We start from the raw sequence: 18282 nt of genomic DNA on the forward strand, positions 1-18282 counted from the left end.
GTGATGGGTACCCTTTTGTTCTTTTATTAACTTAGCTAAGAAGCGTCAAAGTTTGTACCGACTTCTTTTTTTTTTCAAATAAAATAATAATAAAATTAAAAAATCAATTAACTAAGGGTGGATATTTGTGGGAAATGATTTCAAATCTATAATAACAAATCGATCAAGGTTGTTTGTGTAGAGTTTTCTGACAGTTGTTTTTCGAGGGATTTTGGTGTATTCCAAATTCTTTTGCAATTGGATTCATTTCAAATTCATTCGTTTCTAATACTTAAACAATACGTACAAATATAGCCTAAGACTTCGCGGACCGTAATTTATTTTATGAGAAAATAAGGCCGTCTTTATAAAGATTTCGATTAAAATCTCTACCATGTCGCTTTGACGAAACTACCCTCATATTTTACTTGGTTGAAGCTCCATCACTCTAGAAGTTTAGCAACATTGCTTCCGTTTGTAATTCGGAAATGGCAAGAATTACTTCAAAATTCCAAAGCTTCAAGTAGAATACACAGTTCAATTCTGAGACCTATGTGCACATAGTAGAGTTGAGAATTAGCAGAAAAGGGCACAAACAAACATATCTCTAAGCAGAATGGCAAACAAAATTGTTGCTGTCGACTTTTACCCTCCGAGATCGAAGCTCCCAACAACTTTTAAGATGAGTATTGCAAGAAAATTAATTATTATTATTATTATTGCTTTTCTTTCTTCGCCAAGGATTCGCCCTTGTACTCGCTGCCAGCAGTCACCACAAAACTTGCTCCAACCTTGAATCAAAGGGGAACAAACGCACATCTAAGTTTTGATTTTGTTTAAACAATAAAATAAGAGATGTGGGGCCCACACGAAGAGAGTACCTGGCAGTCCTTCAATACGGCACGCTCTTGGAGCTGTACATTACTGCAGATAATGGAACCTTGGATCGAACAACCATCCCCAATACTCGCATGGTTCATTACAACTGAATTCACAATCTGCACCACAACACGCACGCGCACACGTAGGGTAAACGTTTGAGGTAACCGAAATTAATTTCACGATTTATTACAAGTTTGTGAAAATTTTCCAGCATGAATCTGTTGTTTGTTTCTACTTACCTTAACATTTGAACCTATTCGACAATGACGGCCAATGACAGACTTCTTCACGCTGCATTTGTCGCCCATTTGCGAACCTTCTCCAACCATGCAGTGTGGCCCCACCTAAATCGTAATTCTTTACATATTAGATTATAACATAAAATATTTTTCCAACATTCATCTGAGATCATGGGTCAATGTCCACATAAGCAAAGTCATATCATGCAGTGTAAATGAAATTTGTAAAGCAAGATCAAGTGCATGAGTTATGTAACTCACAGTTGTCTTAGATCCAAGTACAGCTGATGGATGAATTATGTTGTTATGGTTCGAGAAATTATAGCCTGAAATGTGACTTGCATCTCCTACTATCTGTGCCAATATATCACGTATTACGATTATAAATAAAAATAATAATTATTTCAAGGGTAAAAGTAGCGAATTGTCGAGTACTATGAGAACTTACATCTCGATTTATGTCACTGAATGCTTGGATGGAATTTAATCGCGCACAATACTTGCTCTTATTAGCAATATAAACACAACATTTATGAGTTTTCCTTGAAATAGGGGCAGACTCAGCCGAATCCAGTGCGTACATTTCATGAAAACTTGGTGTGGATGCATTAGCAAGAAGTTGAGATAGCAAAACTTTACTGTTCTGAACAGCGTCCATACCAGTGCCATTTTCATCTGGCTGCGCTCCATTTAGAAATAATTCAGATCTCTGATATGTTGTCATGAAAATACAGTTAAGAATTTGAAATATATTTCAGATTTACTGACACCAATAGAAAAATAAAAATAATGACGGTACGGGAACTGACCAACTGTGTCCTGACAAGATAAGGCAATACATCACGCCTCAAACTTTGAAAATTTTCTTTCTGGTTCAGGACCTCTTGCAAAACAGACCTGTAATATCGATTGAATGTTTAAAGCAGATTGATTTGCAATGAAAAAAAGCAATAATTTCCTTGGACCATAGAGCAAAACCTCGAACCTCTTGAATGCATACATATGAGCATCCATTAGATCAGCACGGATTTCCATCTGCATAAGCAAAGAGGAGAGGAAGAGAGCACGAACAAAAACAAGTTTTAGTACGAGCAAACTAGAACCATAACAAATCCTTTGTAACAATTCTTTGTTGCTAATTATTCTATGCAATGATCTCTATGAATAAAATATGTGCAGTGGACCTTGCCACTCGGATCTGATACCGAAATTCAAAAGCTAAGGCCATCTCCAAATGACCAGGGTGGAGTGGGGGGGGGGGGGGGGGGGGGGGGGGGGGAATTCCCCCAGTCCTGGGGTTCTAATGTGTAAAATTGTTTTAAAAAAATAACTCCAAATGAAAATTTTTGTTTTAAATTTTGCATATGATTTATAAGCATAGTATTTCAAATTAAATATTTAATGTTATTAACTTTAATTTTGAAATTTTAAATTTGTCTACAATCGTAGAAGATTAGACAAATCGTATGAATACAATCTTTTTTTTTTTAGTTAAATTTTAATATAATTGATATTACCTATAATACAATTTAACAAATCCAAAAATGCCAATCGTAAGATGACTGTTTCGTAAATTCATATAATTATTATATTAATTTATTATTGATTATTTTGGTTTGTTTTCAGATCTAGCTAAATCTGAACATTCTGCATCACAACAAACTGAATTTCCATGTCAAACAAAGAAACTGGTGTACAATGTCCTAATATTCTTACCCCCCCTCCTCAGGATATAAAGAGTAAACTTATATAAACACTTTGTCAAGCCCTACCCTCGTTCATGCAAGTTCAAATTGATGGCAAAGTAAGATTCAAAGGATTCTTAGAGCTCGATCCAATTGGAACAACAACATGTGAAATAATTACCTGGCCAGCAGCTCGAAGAATGCTCTTCTGAACACGAATATCTTTGTCCATCTCAGCTCCTATCACAAGTTTCAGAGATTTCCAAAATTGAAATTCCACATAAAATAAAAAACTTACATACGAACATCTTACCAGCTGCTATATGCAGTAAAAATTGCTTAGTTGGATCCAGGCCTACAATATTATAGCGTCCTGCTTTCTTGGTTTTGTCCTTAGCACCAGATGAGCCTGATTCTGATGGCCCACTGACAGGAACAGAGCAAAGCATTGCAGTAACTGCAGCATCATGTCGTCTATGGGCAGCTGCCACTGCCCCTGGTGGAATTTCACTAACCAGATCACCACTCAGAACCTGCATAATGACACAAGTTACATCTGCTACAGCACATCGGTAAGAAATTCAATGTCACAAAAAGAAGAACTCAAACCAAAATGTCCTTTGCAGTCAACCGGTGATCAATAGCTCTAAGAGCACCAGCGGTCCCAACATCCTCAGGAACTGCAGTTACCTGTAGCAGTAAGATATCAAGAATTTATTGAAGCTAAAGGAGAAGTTGAGAGCCTTAGGCCTTGTTTGGTTGCGGAGATTAGCCATGATTAACTAAATAATTGGACTTGTTTGATGTTTGGTAAACCCAATAACTTCTCGGGTCGACCCGGAAATATTATGTTATCATGCCTTTTAGGGAGCTCTTATATTGGACCTTTCGGGGTCCAATAAAACAATTGGGTTTTCATTAGATTATTTAATAATATCTTGGCAACCAAACGAGGCCTTAGGATTCAAGATAATGATTTGGGGTCTATCATAAGATAAAGCGTGTAAACCCTTAATGTACCATAGACAGAAACAGGGTCATTGACAAGAGAAGTGGTTATAAAAGTCCGACTATAGAGGTGTGCTTAATGTTTTAACAAGATTTAAATCATTCTAGCATTTTCTAAATAGAAAATCAACCAAGTAAATTTAAATATAGCGGTTAGATTCTTCGAAATCAACAAATTTCATAATCTTGACCACTCCATATTATTAGGAGAATCAACACCGGGAATAATTACTTATTACCTTGAGAACAAGCATAACAATCGCAGAATTTATAGAAGTTCAATTTCACAAGAGATGACTAGAAACGCAACTTTCTGTATTCATTCTGATTGCAGCCTAAATCCTAATGGGCAGTTAGCGTGATAATAGTTGTCCTTACACTTAACAGATAGAAACATAATGGACTTCTCTAAGCAACTAAAAAACACTGACAAGCATTTCCCATGATACAATGGGTCAGTGTAATGATAAGATACTTCCAACACAACCCTATTCTTTCGACAAACCATAATAATCAACACCGACATATTTTCACAACATCCACAAGGTATGCCTTATCCTTCCCTGAACTTCATCATATTTTATGTAAAAACCACTATAAATTTGATATAATTTCTGATTCTATGAATTACGATATCCTAGCTTACGTTGCCCATCTATTCCTTTCAACTGGAAAAACCATCCTATACTGAAGGCTGCACGTAGTTCCAAATCTTGCTTAATCGTTGATAACCATACAATGATACAAAATCTGGGCACTAACTATAGTAATTTGAAACCTCCTATACTTGAAACACTTGCTCAGGGTCCTAAATCACTGTGCCTTGATCTCTCTCTTTGATAAAATAAAAAACGATCACAGAAATCCAGATGGCAATATCTTTCTCCCTTTTAATTTTCTTTTTCGAAATTAGAAATAGAATTGGTACACCAGTCGTGTTGTCTAATGCCTATATCCTAGCACATCCAAGTTGACGATTCGCTTATGCCCCAAAATTCATCACATCTTACAGTACCGTGCATTCTCCTCCAAGTTGATAATTATAAGAATCCTATTAAGAGAATAGACACAACATCCTATACTTGGCTCGACAAATATTTACTCACTAATGCATTTGCAGGATACAATAGATAAAACTTAGTTTTGATAATCGAATGAATTTTCTTCTTAGGTTGATTGCATACTCCCACCCTACCCCCTCCTCTTAAGCTATATACACAAATCAATCCCACAAAAGTATACCAATCCTTCACAATATAACGAACAGGAAAAAGCCGTGGTAACAGATGTAAAATCAATCAATCAATCGAAATTGTACCTCAACTTGCAGTCGATCAACAAACGTGCTCGAAATCCAAGAGCTGATCAAAAGAGCCGCGGATTCCCCTTCAACAACCTTTACCAATTTACAGTGAAGAAAAAAAAAACATTTCAATTTCCTCTACTCAAACATAGTAAAAAAACACGATCAATTAAACAGAAACAGAGACTCACGACAATGGCATTTGTGAGGTCGTTTTGCTCGAGAAGCTCCAAAACATAAGAAAGTACCGGCCTGTTTGCCACTGGCAGAAGCACTTTCGGCACCTCCTGCGTTGTTAACATATGCATTAAAAATTAATTTCCATAGATGAAACAAAAAAAACAAAAAATGGAAGTATTTGCTCCCCAATCATAATTTTGAATGAACCAGAAAAATCGAAAAGAAAACGAGCGAAGACCTTGGAAACGAGAGGGACGAGCGTTTTGGAAAACCCGCCTGCTAATACAACAACTTGGAAGTCCATCGATTCTCACAAACAGGAAGATTGTGTGTGTGCGTCTGTGTGTGATTTCACAGAGAAACGAATACCTAAAACCTTCAATAGAGATGGTGGGATTTTGTTCTTCACAAAAACCCAATTTTGATTCTGTTCTGTTAGAAATGGTTTGGGAAATACTACATAAAAAATTAATATATTTAGTTGAAATGGGGATGTAGCTCAAATGGTAGAGCGCTCGCTTTGCATGCGAGAGGCACGGGGTTCGATCCCCCGCATCTCCAATATTTAACGTTTTATGTTTTATTTGGGCTTTGACTTATGGGGGGCCCTGCATTTGTAATTATAAGTTTTGGGCCCTAAATCGCAAGTCCATGTACATCTCTATTTCCCATATTACCCTTTTCCACTTTAATAATCTATTAATCTTTTCTTCCTTTGTAGGTCCCTTAATAATAATGCTAAGTGCTAACTAACAATGATTATTTAATTGAACAAAATGGACTTCCTTTTTATCATAAGCTTTAATTTAAAAAGAAATCATGCAACTATGCTTGTTCTGTGGATCTTATTACGAAGAAATAGTGATTAAATGGTTATATTGGAAAAATAATAATAATAAAGAATATATCTTATATATAAAAGAAAGAGAGGGCAACCCTAAAAAATCCTAATGGTATTTCTGTAATTAAATATTTTTAATATTTTTTTCTCTATTAATTTCTAATTATAATTTTTAATAATTATCAAAATTGAACCTAAATCCTGAAAAATCCTATCTAATGGTACTTTTGCAATTATTTATTTTTAATATTTTTTGTCAATTAATTTTGTAACTATATTTTTCAACAATTATCAATCTCCTGTTTTTCATCAATATATCTCAAATCTTAAGAGATAAAGATAGGAATTCGACTAGTTAAATTTTAATCTATATATTTGGATTATAATTCTTAACATATCACTTTAAAAAAAAACTAATGTTATATAATATATGAATAATACTAAATTATTAAATTTTACTATGTTAGTATATTATATTTTCTTATTATTTATTAAATTGATTATTTTTTTTCACTTTTGAAATAATACGGGGAAAAAATGCTAGTTACGATTAAAATTATATAACAACATATAATTTATAAATGTTCCGTTATAACGAGATAATATTTTTCTCAATTTGATGTTTTTTTAGAGGATTCAAAAAATATATTAAAAAAAATCAAAATTTGGGAACTAAATTACATATAAATAATTAAATATAATATATAATATTGATAAAGAGCAGGAATTATGAGCGTTGTCTCGAGACTCCGAAAAAGTCAAAAGATTCACTTTCACGCCAAAACAAAACAAAGCACACCCTCGTGAATGCCTACTGCGCGCACTTTAGCACTCCACGCTCACACAGGCGGCGCGTCGTATCACCTCCGGCATATCCGCCGCCCTACTCCATTCCCCGTCGGCGCAATCGTAAACCAGCACCAGCCCTTCCTTCACCCCCCTCTCCGTCCGCCCGCTCCTCCGCAACAAATCGTCGATGCAGCCCACCACCTGAACCAGCACCACCTTACCCCCCACCCCGACGCAGCTGAACCTCACCGTGTTGTCCAGTCTAACCTGCGCCGGCACCGGCGGGCTCTTTATCCTGCTCCAGTCTCCGAAGCTACCGCTCTTCCTCGACGCGTTGAATTTCCAGAAGGATATCTCCACCGCGTGGCTTGAGAGGACGTACACGTCTCCGCCGGCGGCGCAGGCCGCCACCACGCAGCCGCCGCCGGGGACTGCCCGGCTCCTCAGCCATCCACGCGCCGCCACGTCGTATAAATCCATCGAGCTAGCGTAAACATGGGCTGCCTCCGCACCGGCGGCGCGTGAAGCACACCCCGAACCGTGGTTTCCTCCAATCTTCAGCCCACCAATTACATAAAACACCCCATCGGCTGAAGCTCCAATGCAGCCGTACCTCCGCCGGGGCGCCTCGGTTACCACGCGCCACGCATTCTCGTCGGGATCGTACTCCTCCACCGCCGACGATCTGGCATAGCCACCGGCGACGAGTATTCTCCCCTCCACAGCCGCGACGGCGAATTTTTTCCTGGGCAGATTCATTGCGGCCTTGGGCACGAGGATCCCAGTCCACGTGTCGCACCGCATCATCGCCGCCCGGCCGATGATGTATATTTTCCGGCCAATGGAGACCAACCTGAAGTGAGACATCAACGAAAAACCATACCCACTCCCCAAACCACCGTTATCCTCTCCCGACGGCACGAAGGATGAAACCTTCCAGCTGGCGGGGTCGCCGCCGCGGTCGAAGCGGCGGGTGGCGGTGAAGAGGGCGGAGTTGGAAATGGAAATGCAGAAGAGTGTGTGGAAGACGTTGTGGTGGCGGAGGCGGAGGAGCTGGAATGAGGGGGAGTTGACGAGGTGGGCCCAGCGGCGGCAGACGGCGGGGAGGGAAGGGAGGGTGGAGTACGGCACTCTGGAGAGGCACTCGAGAAGGAGGTCGTCGGGGAGGGAGGAGATCATGGTGGTGGTGGTCCCGGCGGCGGCGGCGGTGATGGAGGAGAGAGGAGAAGGGAGGTGGGGGTGTTGGGGGTTGGTGAAACATGATTTCATCAGCCATGAGAAGTGCCGGGAGGTGCAAGTGTCCAATGCCGACGGTGATGGTGATGCTGATGACATGTCGGAGAATGTGTAGACTCTATATCTAATTATTATTATTTCATAAATATAAACTTTTCATATATTAATTTATCATAAGCTACAAAATGAAATATTATATACAACATTTGAATTGAATGAAATATAGTAGACCACTAGACGATGATAATTGTATTATTGTTGATGGTTTGTATTTCTATTTTTTGTTTTTAATTATTAATTAAATATAGGAATTGGATTGGACTTGGGCCGGGTTTTAAATTGGGCCGGTGTAGATATTCTTAATGAGTTGTCGGCCCATAAGGTGAGAAATATATGACAATTTTTTTTAGGGTAAATTCCACTTTACCCCCTCGTACTCTGCCTGAGAGTCACTTTACACCATCGTACTCTCAATTTTATCGATTTACCCCCTTGTACTCGTACAATTTCCCAATACAACCATTTCCTTCATTTTTTGTCAATTTAGACTCTAACGCCATTTGGTCAACTCTGTAAATTACAAAATTGTCACTGCCTATAATGCGTCGTTTCTCCTCCGTCAATATTGTCATTTCTTCTTCTCCCACCACTTCCCCTTCCAAGATATCCCCAAATTGAACCCCTAACTTAGTAAAAATAAAGACCCAAAAATTGATCGATTCCACCCAGTGCAAAGAAAAAAATATATGAATGTGTGAAACTTTCTCTTTTCTAATCTCGAGAGTCAAAATCGAAAAAATTCAATATTTACGTCAATATTTTGACTCTTGACCAAATGACGTCAGAGTCAAAATCGAAAAAAGTTGATAAAGAGGGTTGTATTGGGAAATTGTACAAGTGCAAGGGGGTAAATCGACGAAATTAAGAGTACGATGGGGTAAAGTAGTTCTTGGGCAGAGTATAAGGGGGTAACGTGGAATTTACCCTTTTTTTAGGTAGAGTCAACTTACGAAAAAAAACCCTTCAATTAGTGGAATCTTCTAGATTATGTGGAATATTATTCAGTTTGTGCTCGTTTTACCCCATTTTGAAATAAGATGTGTCTATTGGCTAGTACGTAACAGATTGTGGTGCATCAGAAACTGCATGTTTTGCACAAAATGAGTACAAACTAGAGAACATTCCACGAAATCTAGAAGATTATGTTGAATTTGGAACCGTAAGGATTGATGAGTAACAAAATTCATAGTTGAGAGGGGTGAGTGTAATTACTCAAAGATGAAGTTTTTTTTCTTCATAATTTGACTTTATCTCATGAGGTGGCCGTAATTTACTCAATAAATAAATATTCAGTATCTATAATGTTTCGAGTAAATTATAGTTGCAATGGAAGATATTAACTATTTTTGTATGTTTTGATGCTTTCACTTATAAGTTTTGGTTTCGATTATATGAGCAAGATTTATTGTGGGCTCGGTTTATTTGTCGTAAGTATTGCATAGGCATGTTCCCTAGCAAACTTCCAGCGCCTTCTTCACGTGTTAGCTCACTATAGAAGTGGATTTGCAGAGTTTGAGATGTTCGATTTCAGATTTCCTATAAATTTGGCAATGCTAATACTATTGTTTGCCATGATCATTGGACTAGCGCCGTGATCAGTCATGTCTCGATTGAGTATTATCGGTATGTTGATACATGGAATCGGCACAAGTTTATTAAGATTGTTCAACTATAAATGATTGCACTGGCAGAGCCAACATAGGTCAAGCGGGGTCATGCCCCCTTACCATCCAATTTCTATTTACAAACAAAGACTTATAATGGTAAAATTGAGAAAAAAGACAAATAATTTGTGGAAAGGAGTAAATAAAAGAAAAGAGACAAATAATTTAAATGAAATGAGCAAGGGCAGAACCGTAATCGTGAAATTCTAATAAATCTAAATCGACGAGACTATTTACAAAATCCCCAAAACACCCTCAAACCGGCTATCCCCAAATCTGATTACGAGCCTCTCTTCTTCCCCACCAATAATTCCGACCACCATATAATTTCAGAAAATTTTCCCCTCAAATTGAACCTAAAAAAAAACCCTAACGAACTTTCCCTCCTCCTCCTCCTCTCCTTCCCTCTCTCGAAAATCCGGCTCGCCCAATTCCGCCCGTTGTATCTCCGATCCCGACGCGTCGGCGCCAATCAGAATGTCAGAAACGCCGGAAAAAACCCCGAACCCGAACCCGCTAATCTCTCCGACGAGCTCACGCTCCGTAACCGAGACCGTGAACGGGTCGCACCGTTTCGTGATCCAGGGGTACTCGCTGGCTAAAGGCATGGGCATCGGCAAGCACATAGCCAGCGACGATTTCACCGTCGGAGGGTATAAATGGGCGATATACTTTTATCCAGATGGCAAAAATCCGGAGGATAATTCGACTTACGTTTCGGTTTTCATCGCGTTGGCGAGCGAGGGTACGGATGTTCGGGCATTGTTCGAGTTGACTCTTGTTGACCAGAGCGGGAAAGGGAAGCATAAAGTGCATAGCCATTTCGATAGGTCGCTTGAGAGTGGGCCGTACACGCTTAAATACCGTGGCAGTATGTGGTAAATGCTTCTGTATCTTGTTATATTCGTGTAAATGTATCGTTTATTGGATTGCAGAGGGCTTTGTGTGCATTTTTTTACCATGCTTATTGGCTATAATTGGATGTTTGATGTTTATGTATGCTGAATATTGATATATGTGATTTGGGATTAAGGAGTACTGGGCTTCTACAGCTCTAGGGCCAATGCATTCCACCTTGCGAACGACAATTTCTTTAGTTGATTCAGCTTGGGAAATATTTTATTGTGCTTACATTCAAAATTAGAAGAGAATTAGGGTTATCTTTGCTCTGTTCTTTAGTGCATATAAGAGATAAGCTTCGTGCTGTCCTCCGTGACAGTGACATTTTTATTTGGCATTTATGAATATCGTGTGATGAGTTTTGGTTAGAAATTACCCTTTTATTGAATTTTAAGTATGTTGTTTTCCAGTACTTAAGGGTATGTTTTATGCTGAATTGAGACGGCAGGTGTAGTTCTAGATGAATTAAGTTCAAGGATCTGTCACGACTTTGTAAAATGACTGTCGTTATTGTACTTTTAAATGAAGATCGACTGACATACCTTCCCTTTGACTGTCGTTATATTAATATGGATTAAATATTGAGTCACATGCGAATTTAGTAACTTAGCGAAAATAGGTTCATGAGTTTGGCAATTAGGCTGATGTTTGTGTAAGTTGCTGTATTTTAGTCATTGTGCATATAATATATTAATATTGAGATCGAGTTTCTAAATCTTGTTATAAAAGAAGTAGGAATAGAAACAGTACTAGCCCCATTAACAATGACCAGACCAACTACATATTTTCTCGACATTGTTGAGTTATGTGCAGCAACATGGGGCAATGCTATCAATATCATGTCTTTTCACAACCAACTTACTCAATGTAAACATTTTAGTGGGCCAGGCGCTGGTCGATCCTGTTTGATGCTTCATTGTTACACTGGTCAAACATGAAATTTTATACTTCCAGCCTAGAAAATAAGTCTAATTATGTTTTCGTTTACCCCTTTTTGTGTTGGTTTTGTAAGTTGCTTATTATTATACATCTGCTATCAATATTGTTATCTAGGATAGTCCACTATCAGTTCAAGTTGTATGAAAAAATCCCAGCATAACATGTATGGTTTTGATAATATTGATATGTCTGTGAATTTTAGCCTAGCATTTTTAATATTATCTTCCCAATTTTTGCTGATTATTTTCACATATTTATGTTGCATATACATGATACATCTGTTATTTCTTCCACTTATGGAGGATTGGAGAGATCTGGGAGCATACAGTTATAATGGTGGATATTATCTGCTTACTAAGGATTTGGGAGAATTAGGGTTTTAATTTCATGAAGCTTCTATTATATGCTGCAAGAAAAGCTGAAAAACCAGTGTAGTTACTTCTGATAGGAAAGTTGCGTAAAATGTTTATAGGATGACTGACTTGGATGAAAACTCCAGGGATTCTGAGTATACGCTTAAACCAACTTTTGGTGGAGTTCTGATTTTATAGCGCATGAAAGTAAAATGATTTGTTTACATGTATTTGCTTATCTACAACTCTGTCAAATACCGTTAAAAGTTTAAGAAAAGTCTACTTCGGTTGTTCTGACAAAACCTAAATTTTATTTTATGCCTTTTCTTATAAACCTACAGGGGATACAAGCGTTTTTTCAGGAGAGCCATGCTTGAAACTTCAGATTATCTTAAAGATGATTGTTTGAAGATCAACTGTACTGTTGGAGTTGTGGTTTCTGCAATTGATTGCTCAAGGTTGCATTCAATTCAGGTTCCAGATTCTGATATTGGGGCAGATTTTGGTACGCTGCTGGAAAATATGGATGGTGCTGATATTAGTTTTGATGTCGCTGGAGAGAAATTCCAAGCCCACAAGTTGGTATTGGCTGCCCGTTCGCCCATATTTCGGTCAGAATTTTTTGATGTAATGGATAGTGATGAGCAGGAGATTGTGGTATCGGACATGGAACCTAAAGTTTTTAAGGTTGGTAGGCTTCATGGTTATGATTGGCTTTTAGTTTTCTGAGAAATCGATGCCTCTTTAAATTGCATTATTCTTGGTTAATTTCGAAGTATGCAAAATCACCCTTATAGATTGAAAAAAATGAATAATTTTCTCTTTTCTCTGATTGGAGCAGCATATTGAAGTTACTTTTTTTTGTGTGACAGGCAATGCTGCACTTCATTTACAGAGACGCCTTAGTTGAAGATGAGCTTATAGCATCCAGCTCTTGTTCATCTCCTTTGATAACCGACACATTAACTGCAAAATTGTTGGCAGCAGCTGATCGATATGATTTAGGAAGACTAAGACGGATGTGTGAATCTCATCTCTGCAAGGACATATCTGTAAATTCTGTTGCACATACACTTGCTTTGGCAGATCGTTTTCATGCAGCAGAATTGAAAGCTATCTGCCTTAGATTTGCTGCTGAAAACTTGGCAGGTACATGACTTCTTTCCTTCTTGAGTCCTTTCTGTTTTTTGCATCTTTCGGACCATCGAAGATAAGGGACTGACCACTATTTTGTCAGAGCTGATGTTCTTGTAGATGCATTTTGTTTCTCCTGCTCATAATATGTCAGCGTGTTTGTGTAGGAGAATAAGATTTTTCGGAGATCCGTGAAAATTGAGAGAAGGCTTGGTATTGACATTTGAAAAATGAATATTTGTAATGCATACGATAAGATTATTATTTCACGTGTTTCGTTTCTCAAATCATAAATTGAGCATGTAATTAAGTTATTCGCCAATGTAGATGATACGGTTTACTTAGCTTTATTCTGTGATATGAAAAAACTTGTACAAATTGCTTGCTTTGTTTAGCTATGACATTGCAGCTTATTTATGTTGCTTTCTCTATCTAGTTTTTTTTTCCCTTTTCCTGAGATGGTTCAAAACATGCTTGTTCTATATAAATCTTATGTGACATCTTTGTGTTGGGAATTCGTTTACAGCTGTTATGCGCTCCGATGGCTTCGAATATCTGAAAGAAAATTGCCCAGCTCTACAATCCGAGCTTTTGAAGACTGTAGCTGGCTGCGAGGAGGATTGCAGCAGTGGTGGCGGCAAGTCACGGAGCGTGTGGGCCCAGCTCTCGGACGGTGGTGACACCACCGGCAGGAGGGTAAGGCAACGGACTTGATATTGGATATGTAGGCTACGGTATATGCTTGTTGTTCTCTTCCGTGCAACCACCACAATCATGTAATTCAGTACACCCAGGGAATTTGTTGTAAGGGATGTGTGTTTGATAATTTTAATTTTTTTTTTCTTCGACAGATGACATTTGATTATAGCGTTGAACCACAAAAATGCTAACTTGTTAGGTTCGTTGTTGTGTACGTCTTGTGACCAAACCGTATTTCTCTGTACGACCAATTATATATTGAATTCGTCCTCTGCAGTTTTCTCTGAGATAGGGATTTGCTTTTATCTTTGCTGTAATCAAAATGATGACAGATAATGCAAACATTACAAAATTGAAGCATGCTTTTCTCTCATTACATACACAAAATTATGCAAAAAATAATATAAATATACCAACATAGTACCAGCCATGGAAAAGAAAAGGTGTTCAAATGCATGTAAGTTCGATGTTTCGTGTACCGATATAAAAACGGGATTAATTGAAGTATTAAACAGTGTAATCATGACCAAAGAAAATTTCCCACAGCATCTTCGGTCAACAAAACATCCTCGATGAAGTCTTGTCTAGGGTCAATATAATCCGAGTCGAGCAAAAAATCAGGCCTGTTGAAGTTCATCTGCTTTGTCGTCTCAAACCCCCCTTTAACTTCACATCCTTCAACCAACCAACATATGCATTATTATTATTAATACATTATCATAAAGCAATAAATAAGGGGAAAGAAACGAAATCACATAAAATAAACGAACCTGTTATATTCTCTAAATATTCGGGTTCGTCGAACGAAGTCCCACTGGTGGGAGTACTGCCCTCACTGAACAATGACGGAGAAGAATAATCACAATATGCTGTCTCGTGGAAATCTTGATTCTTCGAGTTTTTCATAATTCGTGATTCGTAAAGTACTGCATCCAATAAGCCACTGTTCCGATTTTCAGGCAAAATATCACACAATAGAGTTTGTGTATCAACAGATTCGAGGGGAGGCAAAGTGGGAGAGGGGGGTGGGCCCCACATAGCACCACCTACATGAGTTTGGAGTGAAGGGAGTTCCATCTTCATCATCGGCCAATCAGAAGGCTCCGATGAAGAAGAAGAAGAAGAACAAGAAGAACAAGATTGTATAAAAGATTGAGCAATCTGCAAACAATTATCGGTTTGAAAATGGCTCCCAATATCAGCACTTAAATAATCGGGGAAAAAAGATCCGGGCCCACAAAGGCGTTTGGCGGGAACATTATGATCAAGAAGTGGCGGCGGTGGATACAAGTGGTGGTGGTGATTCATTTCAGGGTTTTTGAACTCAACGGTCGGAATATTATAGAAGTTGTTCAGGAGTGTGAGGTTCGGGTAATGTGAATCGATGGAGGACAAAATAGTCATTTCGTCGCTAATTTGTTCGTTCCTGTTCTCGTTTGGTGATTGTAGAGTGCAGATATCCGGTGGATAGACCGGTAAGCCAGCACGATGTTTTCTCTTGATTCTCGTGTTCCAATAGTTTTTAATCTCATTATCCGTTCGGCCGGGCAACTATAAGTAATAGGAGTAAAAAAAAATGGTCATAAATATAGAATAATCGAACATGTGTACATATAAAGATGAAAACTCGCAAACAAACAACGAAGTGGCGAAATGAAACGTAGTTTCTCACCTCGGCAGCCATTCGAGCCCACTTGTTTCCCATTTTGGAATGAAGTTCGACAATAAGATGCTCCTCTTCTGGACTAAAAGCGCCTTTTTTAAGATTTGGTCTAAGATGATTCGCCCACCTCAAACGGCAACTCTTCCCACAACGAGCAAGCCCCGAGTTTTTCTGAACCGCATTCCAATTCCCTTCTCCGTACTTGCTTACGTATTCCACTAAAATCGCATCCTCAGCGGAAGTCCACGGACCCTTTTTCAGCGGATTATTCCCTCCGTCGTTAGCATCGTCAGCAGCTGACGTCATCTTCTCGTTGCTCTCACTCGTCATATTCGTTCCCTGATTTTTTACAACAGATGTAAATAGATAATAGAAACTATTATTCAATTCGTAAGTCGTCAAGTGGAATAATTTGCGGAATCCGAAGCCGAAAAAAAAAAATACTCGTCGAAGATTCTTACAATATGATCACAAATGCCGAATTTCGAACGATCAATACTACGAGAAATGGTCCCTAGTACAGCAAGCATACATCAAGATTTGACAAACAAGTGTACACAAACAACATAAATCTAAAATTAACAGTAGCAGTAGTAACTTCAATAAGCATTAACTCAAATAAAGAGAAGCAATAATCTTAATTAAAAATAAAATAAATATATAAATCAGTAGAATAATTTATTACCTCAACGCACTTATGCTGCAGCAGAATGATCAGTCCTCAACAGCTTGTGGTGATGGTATCAACATCCCAGATTTCTCTCTCCTCATGTAGATAATAAAATTATTTATTTATTATTATTATTATTATTTTTTTTTTATGGTTTAGCAAAAAAACAGGAAATCGCAGAAGCCCTATTGTGATCAGAATAGATGAACCCAAGATCCACTAATTCAGATATACGTACATATAGATAAGAGAGAGAGAGAGAGAGAGAGAGAGAGAGAGAGAGAGAGAGAGAGAGAGAGAGAGAGAGAGAGAGAGAGAGAGAGAGAGAGAGAGAGAGAGAGAGAGAGAGAGAGAGAGAGAGATTTAAGGGTTGATCAACACCTCACTTTCAGATTCATTTGCAGAAATGCTTGCTACTCAATCAGCATGTTCTTATTGATTGTGTGCTGAGAAGAAGAATTCAACTCCCCTAATTATCGGACAAAACCTCAGTCTCTCTCACACACAGCGAGTATGTGTGGCGTGTGAGAGAGAAAGGAAAGAGAGAGAGAGAGAGAGAGATGAAGTGAAATGCAGGGAGACCAAAACTGTGTGTGTGAGAGAGAGAGGAAGTGATTTAAGTCTAACTTTGCCAAATTTATTGTTGACAAAGATTAGAAGCTTTACTAAGCAACTCTTAACTTGTACTAACCTAGGATTTTGTACTTGTCATTGCATATTGCTTATGTACAAACTTTTTTTTTTTTTTTTTTTTTTTTTATAAATAATATTAATTAATGTATTTATTTATAATAATGTAACTGAGACTTAGTAACATGTGGAAAATTAGGAATTTTTTAATTATCTGAAATTGTTCATTAAAGAGTGTTGTGATTATTAATTACGAAGCTAATGATGTAATTAGGGATTCACTAAAGTTGTATTTAGAATGAAAATTATTAGGATTTAATGCAGTTATTTCAATTTTAATTTTTAATTTTTTTTCGTTTGTGGAAACTAATTACAAGTTCGTAGCAAAAGAAAAATTGAAAATTGTAAAGGAAAAATATGTTTGAAAATTGATTTTTTTTTTCGGATCACAATATTGTGAAAATTGAAAATTCTATTTTTTTTCATCTACAATAAATGCATAATAATATTGATATTATAAATAAATTATTAATTTTTAAAATTCAAATGATACAAACAAAAATAATAATAATATATTTCTTCTAATAAAAATATAAAATGATAGTATCAAAAGATGGGATTACCTAGTTGGACACCTATAATTGGAAGCTGCAATTAGTACAAGCTTTGAATTTTTCTTTCTATTTAAATACAATTTTATATTTATTATTTTATTGTACCTTACTGCAGGTTGCTACAGTTATATCTTTTTGCCCGGGGTCCCAGCCAAACTGAATTTCACTAAATTATCAAGTACATACATAATTTACTTGCACATTGTCCTTTTTTTTATTAATTGAAAATACATATAAAAATATATATATACATCAATTTTTATTTATTTATTGAGATGCCCATTCCATCAATTATTTGTTCCACAAAACCAGCAGCAATTTGACTAAATTACGGTTACTCTTCGAACTTCTTATAATAAAAAAATTAATTAATTATTTCTTTAGTATTTTATTTTTTCTTTCAAGTTGTCCAAATTGATTTGTATGAATGATTGGTTTAGTTTGAATAACTTCAATTTTTTGAGAAATATATTTCTTGAATTTTTAGCTAATGTAAGTTCCATCAGACGCAATCTAAAGATTAAAATTTGAAATTAAATTAATTAAATCAACTAAACCAAAATATAGAAATAATTTAAAAGAGAAGTAATTTAACAAATAGTGTCCATTGGGTTCTTGGCCCAACAAGATTCAAACCTATAATTTAAATAAGACCCAAAGGCCCAATTAAGGTGTATGTGCATAATTTTTCGGAGAATTTGGCGGGGTGGGCCCGGGAGTACCCGTTTAATGTTCACGGCGACGGGGATGGGATACTCGACGGAATTTTTTTACGGGAATACGAATGGGGATTTTGAAACGGGGCGGGGACGGG

At 37.4% G+C, this 18282-nt stretch overlaps 4 protein-coding genes and 1 non-coding gene across 9 annotated transcripts; 2 read left to right on the top strand and 3 right to left on the bottom strand.

Moving 5' to 3' along the window:
- Positions 1-380: 380 nt before the first annotated feature.
- Positions 381-5718, bottom strand: LOC105971031 (transferases/nucleotidyltransferase). 2 transcript variants are annotated; one of them, XM_088816461.1, is made up of 13 exons: positions 5515-5718; positions 5288-5383; positions 5112-5189; positions 3395-3475; positions 3099-3318; positions 2967-3025; positions 2086-2135; positions 1910-1997; positions 1549-1809; positions 1362-1454; positions 1101-1205; positions 861-977; positions 381-770 (listed from the first exon to the last, which is right to left on the bottom strand). In XM_088816461.1, the coding sequence occupies exons 1-13, from the start codon at positions 5578-5580 to the stop codon at positions 696-698; spliced, it is 1389 nt and encodes a 462-aa protein (XP_088672587.1). In that variant the 5' UTR covers positions 5581-5718; the 3' UTR covers positions 381-695. The 2 variants fall into 2 exon arrangements, with proteins under 2 accessions (XP_088672587.1, XP_088672588.1); XM_088816462.1 differs by having other exon boundaries at positions 1549-1779; positions 5515-5665.
- Positions 5719-5764: 46 nt separating this feature from the next.
- Positions 5765-5837, top strand: TRNAA-UGC (transfer RNA alanine (anticodon UGC)). Its single transcript has one exon. It is a non-coding gene; the product is annotated as a tRNA-Ala (tRNA).
- An 849-nt stretch (positions 5838-6686) lies between these two features.
- Positions 6687-8363, bottom strand: LOC105957434 (Galactose oxidase/kelch repeat superfamily protein). Its single transcript, XM_088816463.1, has one exon. The coding sequence runs from the start codon at positions 8239-8241 to the stop codon at positions 6943-6945; it is 1299 nt and encodes a 432-aa protein (XP_088672589.1). The 5' UTR covers positions 8242-8363; the 3' UTR covers positions 6687-6942.
- Positions 8364-10048: 1685 nt separating this feature from the next.
- On the top strand, positions 10049-14178 carry LOC105970874 (BTB/POZ and MATH domain-containing protein 4). Its single transcript, XM_012995728.2, has 4 exons — positions 10049-10744; positions 12400-12745; positions 12931-13207; positions 13719-14178. Exons 1-4 carry the CDS (start codon positions 10344-10346, stop codon positions 13904-13906), a joined length of 1212 nt encoding a protein of 403 aa, XP_012851182.1. The 5' UTR covers positions 10049-10343; the 3' UTR covers positions 13907-14178.
- Positions 14179-14278: 100 nt separating this feature from the next.
- On the bottom strand, positions 14279-16720 carry LOC105970707 (uncharacterized). 4 transcript variants are annotated; one of them, XM_012995627.2, is made up of 5 exons: positions 16240-16337; positions 16016-16068; positions 15564-15893; positions 14662-15442; positions 14279-14566 (listed from the first exon to the last, which is right to left on the bottom strand). In XM_012995627.2, exons 3-5 carry the CDS (start codon positions 15882-15884, stop codon positions 14412-14414), a joined length of 1257 nt encoding a protein of 418 aa, XP_012851081.2. In that variant the 5' UTR covers positions 15885-15893; positions 16016-16068; positions 16240-16337; the 3' UTR covers positions 14279-14411. The 4 variants fall into 4 exon arrangements, with proteins under 4 accessions (XP_012851081.2, XP_088672592.1, XP_012851020.2 ...); XM_088816466.1 differs by lacking the exons at positions 16016-16068; positions 16240-16337 and adding an exon at positions 16606-16720; XM_012995566.2 differs by lacking the exon at positions 16016-16068 and having other exon boundaries at positions 16240-16369.
- Between the last annotated feature and the right edge of the window lie 1562 nt (positions 16721-18282).

This window comes from Erythranthe guttata, chromosome 4 (assembly GCF_056151865.1).
Source record: "Erythranthe guttata isolate IM_541 chromosome 4, IM_541, whole genome shotgun sequence".
Taxonomy (NCBI): domain Eukaryota; kingdom Viridiplantae; phylum Streptophyta; class Magnoliopsida; order Lamiales; family Phrymaceae; genus Erythranthe; species Erythranthe guttata.